The sequence below is a fragment of the Saccoglossus kowalevskii genome, chromosome 12, assembly GCF_978046115.1.
Source record: "Saccoglossus kowalevskii chromosome 12, keSacKowa6.1, whole genome shotgun sequence".
NCBI classification, from domain to species: Eukaryota; Metazoa; Hemichordata; class Enteropneusta; family Harrimaniidae; genus Saccoglossus; species Saccoglossus kowalevskii.
In genome coordinates, this window is record NC_140652.1 from 22,921,356 (window position 1) to 22,937,083 (window position 15,728).

A 15,728-nucleotide genomic window follows, 5' to 3' on the forward strand; every position below is an offset into this window, starting at 1 on the left:
GAACAGATTTAAGTGTAAAACTAATAAGGTCTGCACAATGTACCAAGTTTCATTGAAACGTGATTAGAACCAAAAAATTATTAATTATTATGCTAATTAGAGAATTAATATAAACAGATTTTAACCCAAAATTAATCAGGCTGTCTATTGTCCTAGAGCATTTATGTACCAAGTTTTATTCAAATGTGATGATCAATACTTGAGATATCAGTATTAATTAATTATGTTAATTAGGTGATTAAGAAGCATAAATATTTACCAAAAACTATCATGGTATATACATGTAGTCCTAGGTTCATTGAAATGTGATGGGTACCCTTTAAAAGTTTCATTAAAATCCAATGAGTGGTTTTTTAGACAGTGCAACAGCCATAAAACAGCGAAAAAATTAACTAATTATGCAAATTAGGTAATTAATATGCACAATTATTTATCCCAAAATTAATCAGGTCTCTGCATAGTCCTAGAAGATCTATGTCGCAAGTCTCATTGAAATGTGATGATTAGTACCTGAGATACATTTGTATCAGGTGAAAATTAACTAATTATGCTAATAAGGTGATTAATATGCACAAATATTTACCCAAAAACTGATTAGGGGTCTGCACAGTCATCAAGTAACTATGTACCAAGTTTCATTGAAACGTGATCATTACTACTCGAAATATCAAAAGATGAAAATTAATTAATTATGCAAATTAGGTAATTAATGTGTACTGACATTACCCTAAAAACTATCAGGTCAGTGCAGTGTCATATGACATCTATGTAAGTTTAATTGAAATGTGATGATTAGTACTTGAGATATCAGTGGAATTCAAAGCCGGAAATTGATTAATCATTATGCAAATTAGGTAATTAATATAAACAGGTTTTTACTCAAAACTAATCAAATCTGCACATTAGTTCAGAGTATCCATGTGCCAAGTTTCATCGAAATCCAATGAGTGGTTCTTCAAATATCAGTGGAACAGTCATGGAACAGCTTAAAATCAGTTACTTATTATGCAAATTAGGTAATTAATATTCATAGATTTTTACCCAAAACTAATCAAATCTGCGCACTAGTTCAGAGCATCCATGTGCCAAGTTTCATCGAAATCCAATGAGTGGTTCTTCAAATATCAGTGGAACAGTCATGAGACAGCTAAAAATCAGCTAATTATCATGCAAATTAGGTAATTAATATTTATGAATTTTTACCAAAACCTAATCAACTCTGCGCATTATCCCAGAGCATCTATGTACCAAGTTTCACCAAAATTTGATTAGTGGTTTTTGAGATAACGGTGGAACAAAAAAAGTGACATACATACATACATACATACATACAGACATACAGACATACAGACAGGGTAACTGTAAAGAATCCCTTTTGTGCTTCGCACACGGGAGTCAAAAAACCCAAAACTATGGCATTTGTGTTTTTTAGGTTACCTGGCCGAAATTTTGCATAGAAATTAGGTATTTTCATCTTTCTGACATAACAAATGATCAGAAATATTGTGTATGCATGGTGGCAGTGATATGCACATATTCATGTTTAAACAAAAATTGAAAAAAATACATGACCAAAACATGAAACATTGAAAATACGAAAACAAATATGTATACATAATTACAGTATGTTTGATCTATGCTTGCCCCATCATGTCAATGAAAGTCAGTTTGTAAACATTACATGCAACATATTTATAGTGGGATTTCATTTTGATGCATACTGGTAAGTGTCAGCCATAATCCATCCTGAATAAAATTATGTTTTTTCAAGATATCTTAAAGAATAATATTTTATAATAATATTAACCTTCAAGCATACATAATTTTAATTATTTTGTACGAATATTTTTATTGACATATTAAATATAATAACTGGAAATTTTGAAAACAAATATTTATTTATTTAGTATAAGATTTAGTACGGTTTTTGTTAAAAAATTGGTTGTTGAATATTCAGGGTCCAGTAATAGCCACAGGTTAGATATCTTGACAGGATAAACAAATCAAGAAAAAAGTATGTGGCAATGGCCTGGTATTAAATTATTTACTTTATTAATCAACAAGTCCCTGTGTTTACTGTGAATGATGGGTCTATGTAATATATAGGCTGTATATTAGCAAGACAGCATGTACAAAGAAAGTCTGACATCATAGACAGGAATCCTTGACATAATATTGAATAACAATTCAAGGCATGGCTTAGTCATTCAGACTGACATATATACATGTACATGTACCCCATAAACAGAGGCACGATAAGGGAACATACAAGATATATGATGAATTGCATGGGAAATCAATGAAATGATTTTATAACTAAATTATTTAGTATATTTTGCATGTTGATCTATTTTTAAAGTAAAATTGTAGTTTTAATTCAGAAAAAATAGGAATTATTATTAGTAATTATCTTCAAGACCCAGAATAGAAATAGTCTGGCCAATTTGTCTTCTAAAAAAACAGTTAAGGCATATTTTTTTTATTTGCTTTAAAAATGTCATATAAATTGTATTTTGATTTTTTACAAAAATTGAATTTATCTTTGTTTTTTTTCTCTAAAATTCTGACAAAAACCAGAACAAAATGGCGATATGAATATTTTTTTCTTGGCCTAAGTGACTTATTTTTTATAAACAGCCAGTTATTTTCAATGACATCATCTACTTCATTGTGTTTGGTTGAATAGATGCTTGATTGCATGGGAAGAATGATGTACTACTCAACGACCATATTTTATTTCAACATCATGATGTTCACATGCTCACTTCAACTTAAAAATGGAAACATTATGATTGACATATTACACTGTACTACAAATAAAACATGGAGTCATTACGGTCATAATGGTTTGATATATAAATGGTGAAAGTTAAAATATACAATAAAACCTGAGTTAGTGACCACCTTTTTATTAATAGATAGACTAAATGCCTATAGTAAACACTTTAGTCAGTCCCAAGGCAACCTGTGCATACAGACCACACTTTCAGCAATATTTTTGCAGATTAGACTTCATATAGAGACCAAATAACTGATGATAAAACAATGATTCCCCGAGTCACACTTCTTTTATTTTGATCAACCCAGATAAAGGTTGTTTTTTTCCCCCCCCGCACACATTTTGCCAAACGTATGAGATCGCAATACACAACAAAATATTCAAATTTTTATATAAAGACCTACTGTCTACAGAGACCATTGGTTTGTCTCTATACACAGGACTGACTGTACATACAATGATGATTTGTCTTGTCTTAAAAGGTGGTTGTCATCACACAGTGCATGTTTGGATTTCAAACAATGAAGCACATTTGAAAAATAAAACAAAATGGTCGCCAGTCACTCGTTCTGATTAAATCATGAAATTTGTATCAGTACCCCCATCAAGTGTGATATACAAAATGAACACACTTGAATGAAATCCACCCAGAAAAATTGTTGATGGCATGTTGAAATTAATGTTTTGTGGACGAAAATTGCCACCAGTTGATCAAATTAAATTAAATCAACATTTGAACATCCCATGTTATGAATGACAGAATAATTATATGTTAATATTTTTTTCATTCAGCTGGAAAATACATGCAACGTAGATGTCATATTATCACATGCACAAGCCAAGTTGTTGGTTTCTTCAGTAAATTCAGATTTTTTTAATGTTTTTTTCTGACTTTCTGAAAGGTTATACATATACATGTATATGCTCTGCATTCAAGATTGAGGCCACCTCTGACGTGGCATTCAGCGCCACAGTAGTACATCGTAGGACCTAAAATATTAATTGTATACTTAACAATTGTGATCACAGTAAAACCTTCTGTTAGTACAATGTAACAGTTCTTGTGAAAGTGACCAATCAAAAGGTCATGTGTACTATCTACTTATTCTAGAGATGTGTACTATTTAGGCCAGGGAAAACAATTTCTTGTTTCCAATAGGCGGGTAGGGTTTTTATTTATTTTAGTTTATTTTTCCCTGAATGCACCACCTTTTAACAAATTATTTCTATCACAATCATGTATTTAATTAATAAAGAGCTGCAATTACGAGCAAATGACCACAAAATGCAAGTTACCGGAGGTAATTATAGTGGAGTCATTGCTCAATTGCATAAAAACAGACAAATTGCAAATGTGGGTGGGTGGGGTTATCGGAAACAATTATTTTTTTTCTTTGGCCTTATTTTCACATGACTTTACCGATATCATGTAGTTGTCACATTTATTAATGTACAATGTACACCAAAACCAAGAGAACAAGCAGCCTCTCGACTGAGATAGCTCCGCTGTTAGAAATGCACAAGAACAGAAGATATCAATAGAAAATGAATAAATCTTAGAGAGGTTCACCTGTAGGACCTTTATGTGAAATACTAAAGCAATCAGACTTGCGGTTTTAACAAGAAGCCGAACATATCACTTTTTACCAAAAATGCCAAAACTATTCATCCAAAATTAGAGAATTGAAGATATCATCATGAAATGAACAAATCAAAGAGAGGTCTACCCACGGTACATATATACTAAGTATCAAAGTAATAAGAATTGTAGTTTTCAAGAAGTCGAAAAAGTAAAAAGTTGAAGCGGAAGACGACGGAAAAACACTCATATGATACGCTCCCCTCGACAAAGTCGACAGCGGAGCTAAAAATGTCATGATGTACATCATTTTACGCATATTTGAACACTAAAATCTAAAATGCAAAATCTGTGTTGATATAGTTCTCAGATGTTTGATGGAAACTTTAAGATTTAATATTTGCAATGTTCTGTCAATAAATGAAGAGCATTGCAAAAATAAATAAATTATTATAATATGATATCTGATAATAGTATAGTATTCCAAAGAAATAATATTTTGCCCTACTTGTAGTCAACTCAAGTTGCAATATTGATCAATTTGTTTTATGTTTGTTAAAACAAATATATAATTTTTTTGTGCTCATGTCACCAGCCAACAATTTGAGATATGGCATAACATCCCTAACCATAGGAGCCTATGGTAAAAGCATTATAATACTGACAAAATAGCCATTATTAAATAAAATACAACACAACTATTTTCTCAAAAATTAGTCTTGTTATCGCAAACATTTTAAGTCAATATCCAAACATTATTCAGGAGTACAATTTAATGCAAAATGAGTAAATTCTTCGTATTTGTATTTCTGAGTAGTCATCTACCACAAATACAAACACCTGTGGATGTTCTGAGGCAAGGCTCCCCAATACATAGTTGCTACCAGAACTTAGAACCATAAACTACAGTCCCAGCATAACCAACACCCAAGCTAGCTATGACTTTTCATAATAGGGAATGTCATTGTTATCAATAATTTCAAATTATTCTTTATAGTAATTACCTATTTTACTAACAGGAAACATACCTAAACAGATTACAATTTAGACATACTGTAAAACCATTTATTTTTACTGATATTTAATTTCACTATTCTGATGTTTTGAGCATGTTCACTATTTGAATTTCATGAATTTGTCAAGGAAACAATGAGATTTATTGTTTATTTTACATGTTCACAAGGATTTAATTAAGCCTATTTTACTTATCAGTGAAAATGGTGATTCATAAATTAAAACCCAGTGAATAATTATTGTATTTACAGTATGTCACTTAAGGTCTGAATTTGTGCACATTAAAAAAAAATTAAATAAAACAACTTCACCAGCCTTGCTTTGAATTACTGTGGTGTATGAATCAAAACATGCTGGAACACCATTGAAAAGTGTTAGCAAGAAACATTTGAAGAAACCAATAGAATCAGAAGAAATAGTCACTAGTATTTAGTTGTGCTGAAAAGCATTGAAATTTGAACAAACATGCATATTATAAATATTACACATAATAATACCAAAACAGCTCCATGAATACACTCAAGAGTTCAACTTTAAAACCACTTTAACGTTGATCAATAAGTTTCATGAACATTGGAGGGTTTGAAGTGGATGCACAGGAGTTTTCACATGAGAACAATATCACCCATCATTAGCATTTTTTTCAAATGACGTCACTGAGCATTACAATTACATCATGTGATTAATTATTCATGAGGATGTCATACAACAAAACATGGCTGACATTAACGAGAGCAATATAATTTTATTGTGTGCAGTCTCATATATTGTAACACCTTTTTTATGTTACATTGCTGTGATTATTTTGTGTACTTTCACTGCACCAATGTATTTCTTTGAAAATAAGAAAATAATTAAACTGTACCGATTTAATTTACGAAAATATAATGTACATCTTGTAGCTATACATTTAAAGGCTTGATGAGTGCTTTTTAATGTATTAAATTTTGCAACAAGAAAATTTCAGATACTCAGACATAAACAATTTGCTAATATTTTTTCAAAATAACGTTTTTTTTGTTAAATATATTGATTTACACCCAAAAATTTAGGCAAACAATTAGAAATCTCTCATGTTTTGATAAAATGTTCTAAGCTAAGTTTAACATACCCAGGGCAAGTCACTTACATTACATAGCAATTGTTATACATTGTAATAACATAACATGTAAGACGTGGTGTATTACTAAAAAATACTCTCATATAACAGTATGGGCCAAGCAGCACAGTGAAATAATAATTTGAGAATAATTAATTAATTTTTATAAAATAAAAACACACACAAACATATGGACAGGGTAACTGCAAAGACTCCCATTGTGTGCTTACGAGTCAAAAAATATGATAAAATAAAGTTTTCCTACCTACTTGTATCCTACTTTTGTTTTCAATATTACTAGAAACACACTATTCATTGTATTTGGCCTAGCTAGGATCAGCTCTTATTGAAAGTAAGAAGATAATTTTTAATATCCTAGTATGATATGAACTTTCTCTCAGGACAGGGATATTTAAAAAATGCTGGCACCATGCATCTAAACATTCAAGGCATCTACATGTACTAACCCTTCACCAGTCTATAAGTATATTTAGATTTGACTATAGCAAATTAAGTCGCTTTTACATCCCAAGAATTATGGATTACTTTGAGCAAATGATATCATTCACAATAAGGTAAATTAAACACCAATTAAATGTATATTATTAAGAGTGGACTGTCATCAGAACTGCCAGTAAATTCAAACAATTGTCAAAATTATCTGCTGTATCAAGGGTAAAAAGTTGTGTCAAAGTTGAAGGTTTTTTGTGACGAAAAAGTATTATTTAGGTTTATGCATATGCATATGCATATGAATGAGTATGCAGAGTGCACTCCAGGTATAGACCAACCAGAGAACAATAATAAAAGAGTAAAATTCACATATACTATCTTAACATTTGTATGTTACAGCATTTTTACATATGTTACATGAACATTTATGCATAGGAATATGAATGAGTGTGTAGAGTGCACTCCAGGTATAGACCAACCAAAGAACAATAATAAAAAGAGTAAAATTCACATATTCTATCTTAACATTTGTATGTTACAGCATTTCAACTGAACATTTTTTGGTTACTGCAAAAACTCTCAAAGAGAATCAATTGTAAAAACAAGACAAAGGTCATAGTGTTGTAGCCATGTCAAAACCCGAAAGTATTTCTAAGTATTTCTATGCTTAATATTTTCTATACATATTTGATAGTTAATTTTAATGAAGTAAGGGTATCTCAATGCAATAATCTACTCTTCACAAATATGAATTTCAACATAGAGTTATAAATAGGGAATTGACATTCAAAATCAAACCATTTAATTTTTATGATGTTTATTCTGCATCTTTCAGACAATACACAAGATCTCATAGTGAAGGGAAAGTTACTATTTGCTGCATGAATCTGGAAAACGAAAAGATTTTTCATAATGCTACATTTTTTCAGTTAACAAGAGGCTAAACAAGTTGGTAAATAAGCTATGGACAATAATATACATGTAGCAGTAGCAACCATGTCTAAACCTACAATCAAACAAAAGTACAACCATCAACTCCCTTAAATTTTCTTTCGAAAAAGTTTAGAAAAAGAGTAATTTGTAATTAAAAACAAGCATATATATTTTGTGACTTCAAATCAGTTGTAAAATACACATGTACATATAGCTACAAATGTAGAAGTAGACAGACACAACATTTATACACTTAGACTTTTGCCACTTATAAATGTTTCCTCAAAAATTATTGATCAAGATCTACATTAAATTGGAGGGGTTATGCCAAAAAATTAAAGAAATTACATAAAAATGCGAAAAATGTTGCATTAAATTATTGGTGGGTCAACAGTCAAAGGGTATTCAAGGAATACTGTAACAATAATTCCAGGTGCACAAGTACAGACTAGAATATTTTTGATTGTTAGTTTGCAAAAAACTTAAATGTTTACTACATGCACATGAAGTTGGTTGTTTTCAAAGTGTCCTACACATTAATTAAATAACAACTTTCAATGACAGTTGACAGTTAACTGTCAATGCATTCACATGATATGCATGGCTGCAAACTACTGATAAATCCAAAAGACTACTAATATTAGCCATGAGTTAAAGGTCTTTGTGAAGTGCCGTGAACAGAATTGACAGAGGTGTATCTATTCGAATTCAGGGTGCAGATAGGTTGTCTGTTCAGTACAGCGTATAAGAATTTACAGTCAGTGTTACATAAGTCATGAGAAAGAGTTTATTCACAAGGAATTTCAACTGCTTCTACTCTGCCCACGAATTTAACTAGGTTTTCAAGAAAATGTTGCCCAATGCTCAAGCAATCATTATAAATTTGGTACAGAATCTGTGCTATGACATTATATTTATAGTTGTAAGTTGCCGAAAAATAACCTTGATTTTAAAATATGCAGGTTCACTGGTGTTACCTGTACGCTGAGTGAGAACATCATGATCTCCTTAGTCTTAGGTCAATTATATAGTTAGAATGGGGGTTGTTATGACAAGATTTAAGAATTACATATCCAGTATCAAAGTAATTGGGCAAGATGTTTTTGAAAAAGAAGTCTTTTGTAGCAAAAGAGAAGGTGTGGGAAATACAGCAGTGGACAATCACCTATATAAATAACTATGCTTGTTCAATTTCAATGACATTGAAGTTGAAAAAAGTTTGATTTCAAATCCTGAAATGTAAACATGAAGTCAAACATAGAATACTCTTGGGTGTGACATCAACAAGTGGTTACAGTCAGTTTTGCATGAAAGCAAGGTAATCTGAGGCATTTTCTTGATTGTATGCTCGTTGTAAGTATAAGCACGTATTCAGTTCATGCATCACTAGTTATCAACCATTGTATTAAATTCAATGAGTTTGGCAATGTAGACTGTGAAATGAGACAACTTTACCAAGTCTTAAGCCACATTGTAGTGACAAGCATGCTGGTTACAACAGACTTTACTGATCACTCCACACTCCTATCAGTCGCCAAAATCTAGACTCTGAAGAGCTAATTATCACTATAAAAATCCACATCGTATACACTCCAATCACTCGCGTGTTATTGCGTTTGCGTTTCCATACTCCAATCACTCGCACGTTATTGTGTTTCCATCCTCCAATCACTCGTACATTATTGTGTTTCCACACTCCAATCACTCGCACATTATTGCGTTTCCATACTCAAATCACTTGCGCGCTATTGCGTTTCCATACTCCAATCACTCGCGCATTATTGCGTTTCCATACTCCAATCACTTGCGTGATTTTGTGTTTCCATATTCCAATCACTCGCAAGTTATTGTGTTTACACACTCCAATCACTTGCACGTTATTGTGTTTCCATACTCCAATCACTTGTATTACTGTTTCCATACTCCAATTACTTGCACGTTATTGCGTTTCCATCCTCCAATCACTCGTACATTATTGTGTTTCCACACTCCAATCACTCGCACATTATTGCGTTTCCATACTCAAATCACTTGCACGCTATTGCGTTTCCATACTCCTATCACTTGCGCGTTATTGTGTTTCCATACTCCAATCACTCGCATTACTGTTTCCATACTCCAATCACTTGCGATACTGTGTTTAGGAGACCTATTTTTAGCTTTCAGCTATTTTCAAAAGCCAAGGCATGTGGTTATCAGTATAACAATTTCCAGTGTTGACTTAATTTAGAGTCAAATCTATGTAGAGTAACCACACAAGGCAAGATATTATAAATCACATTGAAACTGTTAGAAGTTGATCACCAAGGACAAGTGGTCTTTAAAGATGGTCCCTAACAGATACAACTACAGGGGAACTTTTGTTTAAATGGTGCTTGTATACAACCGGGCTTGGTTGACATCGTGATAGTGCATTGAATTGCCATAATGTCATTATGATAGAAAGATAGGAATATAGAATCTGTAGGAAAATGTACTACAGTAACTGTAAAGCATTTTATTTTCACTTATTTTTGCTGAAGGGATGACCAGAGAAAATACTATAAATAATAACAGTTTTTACAATACACATATACATGTACATGTATGTCGGTATTTGCATTTACACACACAAATAAAAACTGACATTCAATATCTGGAACTTTCTCCTTGGCATAAACATGAAAAAATAAATGAATAAATTAAAAAACTTGATTAACTATGGCCTGTAGATGGAAAGCTGAAATACTTACCACTGCACGTAGATTGAACAGAATTGTCACTCATGTTGAGTGTTTCTACAACTGTGGCTTCTGTATCACTCATCTTTCACAACAAATTACAGAATGCTTGATTCAAACAGTTTATAAAGTGATTTCAAATAAATCCACAAGTCCATGGATAGAACACTATCCCTGGCTCTCTCGCTCACTTGTTTGGCAATAACGAAGATACCGTAACACAAACTTCAAAGAACTGAATCCAGTGTATAAACGCAGACTAAGAAATATCCAACTTGTAATAGAAAAACACCACTGAACATTCCTGAAATAAAAGAAGTAAATTAATATTAAAAACACAAAGACTTCAAAAGAATGAATAAAATCCTTTTTTTAATTTAACACATGAAGAGGTCATTTTGTCCTAACTATTTTGGTTAACAGCAGATGATGCATTACAAAAACTTTATAAATACATATTACTGTCAAATCTCTATTAGAAGCCACATCCCTAATAGATGCTTGGGACCGAAACTCAGCACGTGTCGAGATTTGAGGGCCTGAACACTCGGCATGAACCAAAATCACACTCTTGGTGGTGAATTTAAGAGAACAAATACTGATTTATACTAGTATGACATGACGATAGATGGAAGTGCAGCTAGATATGGTTGGATGCTGTAGTAATGAATGAAATGAATGCAAATGTCTTCAGCGACGCATATTTATGTGCTGCTGTATTGTCTTACAATGCTATATTGACGTGAAAAATAATTGTTTTTTTAATCTTCTTTGCCATTCATGTGCACGATGACTTGTAAGAAATACCATAACAACAAATGGATATAATTTTCAATATCTCCATTATTATCATCATATGCGTATTGTTTTCCATGTTTGGGTGAAATAACAGATCGACATAACGATCCAAACAGGAAGGATTAACAATTTCGTAGCAAGTCTAATAATGGGATTTTTGTTCACAACAAATGAGCTACAATGTATGTCACTGAACATTCTAAGTTGCTAAAATGTGCGCCACTCAACTTTGAGACAATCCTGAACAACCAAATTTATCTATGTTGCATATGTACATGTAGGAGTAAACTTGTTATACTGTTCAGGGGAGTCTCAACAAATATCTCAAAGTACCGTTTTCTGTGAGTTTTTGGCCATTGTTTTCTCCATGATGGTTGCCATGTGGTGAAAATGTCCGGATAACCGCCCTGAGGATAGCAATAATCCAATATTGAAAGCATTTAAATCCAAAAATAAACTAGCAAGCCATCAGCAATTTACAGACACTGGCAACCAGGATATTCTATCGGCACTAAACATATTTTTTTAAAGCTAATTCTGCTCACTATTCATCCCATTAAATATTTAAAAAATTATCCATTATTTCCGTTTATTTTGTCGTAAGGAACTTCTGATTTACAGATCTGGAAATCACATCATCTCATACAAAATTGTTACAGTCATTGAGATGCAAGAGAATACCTGAATTTTTAAAGATGACAGGAACACTACATACACGCAGTTTTTATCATCCTCATCTGATGAGATGCCATTCCTCTAGACTTTGTCCAACATGGTTTTGGCTGAACATATTCTATACTGCTGAGGGAACAGTAGACTAGGGGGTCAAACCTGCCATATTCTATACTGCTGAGGGAACAGCAGGCTAGGGGGTCACACTAGCATACATTTTGTACTATGGAGGAAGAAATATTCACTAGCTTGAATTTTAGCAGATTTGATATTGCATTGTAGGTTTTGAATTTGTATGTAAATAATTGTACATGTATTCAGCTGGCTAGGGGGTCAAACCCATATTCTGTACAAGGAGAAATATTCACTAGGTTGAATTTTAGCAAATTTGATGTTGCTGAGATGTTCAATAATACAATATACAGCTGGCTAGGGGGTCAAACCCATATTTTGTAAAGGAGGAATATTCACTGGCTTTGATTTTAGTGGATTTGATATTCCTAAGATATTCACTAGGTTTTAAACATTGTAGGTAAAGAATACAATGTACAGCTGGCTAGGGGGTCAAACCCATATTTTGTGATATTCACCAGGTTTGAAAATTCACTGTTCTATGAAGGAAACAATACATTCCATTAATAACTTTGCATATTCACTGGGTTTTAACTTAATGTAAAATAATTTATTTTTGCTTGAATTAATTTTCGCTGAAAAGCGTTTTTGGGTGTTTTGTACAGAATTTATTTTCACTTCTAAGCATGACTGCACTGGTGAGGCAGTGACCAGCTTGGTATTCTTCTAAGCATGACTGCACTGGTGAGGCAGTGACCAGCTTGGTATTCTTCCAAGTATGACTGCACTGGTGAGGCAGTGACCAGCTTGGTATTCTTCCAAGTATGACTGCACTGGTGAGGCAGTGACCAGCTTGGTGTTCTTCTAAGCATGACTGCACTGGTGAGGCAGTGACCAGCTTGGTGTTCTTTCCAAGTATGACTGCACTGGTGAGGGAGTGACCAGCTTGGTATTTTTCCCAAGTATGACTGCACTGGTGAGGCAGTGACTAGGTTGGTATTCTTTCCAAGCATGACTGCACTGGTGAGGCAGTGACTAGCTTGGTGTTCTTTCCAAGCATGACTGCACTGGTGAGGCAGTGACCAGCTTGGTGTTCTTTCCAAGCATGACTGCACTGGTGAGGCAGTGACCGGCTTGGTATTCTTCCCAAGCATGACTGCACTGGTGAGGCAGTGACCAGCTTGGTATTCTTTCCAAGCATGACTGTACTGCTATGCGGCAGTGACCAGCTTGGTATTTTTTCCACCCAGGACTGTAGTGTCACATTTCTACTCATACTATGTCCATGCATGTTTTATTATTTCCAGCTTCTCATATTACAAACTTTTCAAACACCTTCTATTCACCTGTTTCTCCCTCAAAGGAGCGTTCTGAAATTGCCAATGTTCACCAAAAAACGATGAAAAGTAGACAAAAGGTATTTTACGTAGTCCCAGACTTAATTCCTTCTCCCTCTCTTACACAAACAGCAAGTTGATATGATCCAAACAACAATTCTTTGTCTGACCAAACTGTTTAAGGTAAAAAGCTTATTTCAGAGACATATTTTTTCCAGCCAAAATTTTGGTGCAAACTTTTGCAAACTTTGATGTATTTGTCTATAAAATCTGTTAACTTGGGGGTGCATGGACATAATTTCTCATTAGACACAGGTTGTGATAAAAAAATTTGGAAAAAATAAGTCAAAAATTGATATTGTTAATGGAAACAAATTAAAGCTTTGGCATTCCAATGTTGAAAATCAAAGGAGTGAATAAACAACCCAACCCCAAGGCAATACCTTCAATTTTTAGTGAACAAATCAAAAACAACCCAAGCTTTCCATAGCTTTTGACAGAAATCAAATTAGTACACAGTAACGGTAAAGCTAGTGTTGAATCATATATTTTCCACGGACCACTGAAGTAGAACATTTCATGGCGCAGAAAGTGTTTGCATGATCCCTTTTTATATGAGACACCAGCTGGCAGATTTCTACAGTTGTCAAAATAAAATGATTTATAGACAGGATTTGCCAAACACAGAGTGTACTTGTTTGGCATAACAAATATGGGAAACTTGGCCTAATGTAATAGATATAGCATCAAAATAATGACAGAAATACATGTACAAATTAGGTTACTGCTGTCTAAATTTCCCTTTTTAACTACTGTAGAATACTTTATTTTTGCTTGGAATTTACTTTCGCTATTTTCGCTGAAGGGATGATTCTGTGAAAATAAAATCCAGCGAATATACTTTTTTTCCTATATTTCACATTAAACTCATCAAAAAACAGTGAAAATAAATTCCATACAAAACGCCTAAAAAGCCTTTTCAGCGAAAATTAATTCCAGCGAAAATAAAGTATTCCACAGTATTAGTTATACATTGTACATTGTACCACTGTAGACTTGCATAAAATCTCTTGTTTGTTTTTTGCCTTTTTTTTTAATAATTTAAAATAAAATATTATGCGAGTGTATAAATGGCAAGAGCTGGGTTACAGTGAAAGTCGGGTATACCATGAAATGAAGAGACTTGTGACCCTTGCAAAGGTCCCTTAGCTGTTAAATACATGTATTAATGACCATTTCAATAACGTTACAAGTTTGCACAATTTACATGTCACATGATTTAATGGGTAGAGAAATATAGACTGATTATGCTTAAGGAAACCTTCAGGGTAGCCAAACATATAATTAAATTTTCTGGCATTTACATCATTGATCTGAAACCTGGTATTGTTGATGTAGACAGCTTCCAAACCATGTTCTGTCATTTTTTGTACTTGCTCTTTCATAAGAGCAACCAGTGGAGATACTATGGTCCTTGAGTGTTCATCAAAATTATTGAAACTTTTGTAGTCCAGAAAGAATGGCACAATTTGGAAAATTACTTTCTGCTACTGGTACACACACTGACAATGAGGTGTATAGTATCCTTAGTGTACTTTCGTCATTGCCTCGTAATGCCATCATAAAAGAATTCACGCTTTACCACTAAATGTCCAGACAGTAACAAAAAACAATTCATCAGATTTGTGGTAAGTATAATTTTTTATTGCAACAAGTCTCTAATGTATAACGAGCTGATGATTTACTAAGCAGGGATGTCTACTGTATATGATATCCTGGTAGGATCTATTTTTTCAGAACTGCTTTCTAAAATTGCGTTCAACTGCAATTATAATAAAGCATCTTAAATCCCATTTGCATACACTTAAACAGTATAACATTGGGGATACAATGTAATATTTTACAGGGCAAAATATAATATTCCAATGGTCAAAATAAGTCCCATTTTACTGATCCAGTACAATACCTGTAAATATTGGTTCACATGAATTTATAAGAAAGCAAAATACAGTAATTATTTAACATACTTGTTAGTCCCCGTTCAGACGAAGTCCGAAAACGGGGACTTATAATTCGGTCTTCCTCTCTGCGTCTGTCCGGAGACATATCTCAGAATCCCTTGAATCGATTCCGTTCATTCTTTGCATGTGCTTAGTACTTTATGTGGGACATATGCACATGCAGTGGTTTAGCGATTTGATTCAAAATGGCCGACTGGCAGCCATCTTGTTTTTTGAAAATGTTTTATTTTGGACATGCTTTGTTCGTTTTC

At 33.1% G+C, this 15,728-nt stretch overlaps 1 protein-coding gene across 1 annotated transcript in view; it reads right to left on the bottom strand.

Annotated features, from left to right (window-relative positions):
• Positions 1–15,728, bottom strand: part of LOC100313647 (liver X-like nuclear receptor) — a 56,273-nt gene that overhangs the window by 30,812 nt on the left and 9,733 nt on the right. Inside the window, 1 exon segment of the mRNA NM_001168107.1 lies at positions 10,590–10,881. Within this exon segment, the coding sequence (NP_001161579.1) occupies positions 10,590–10,662 (73 nt within the window). The 5' untranslated portion in view covers positions 10,663–10,881.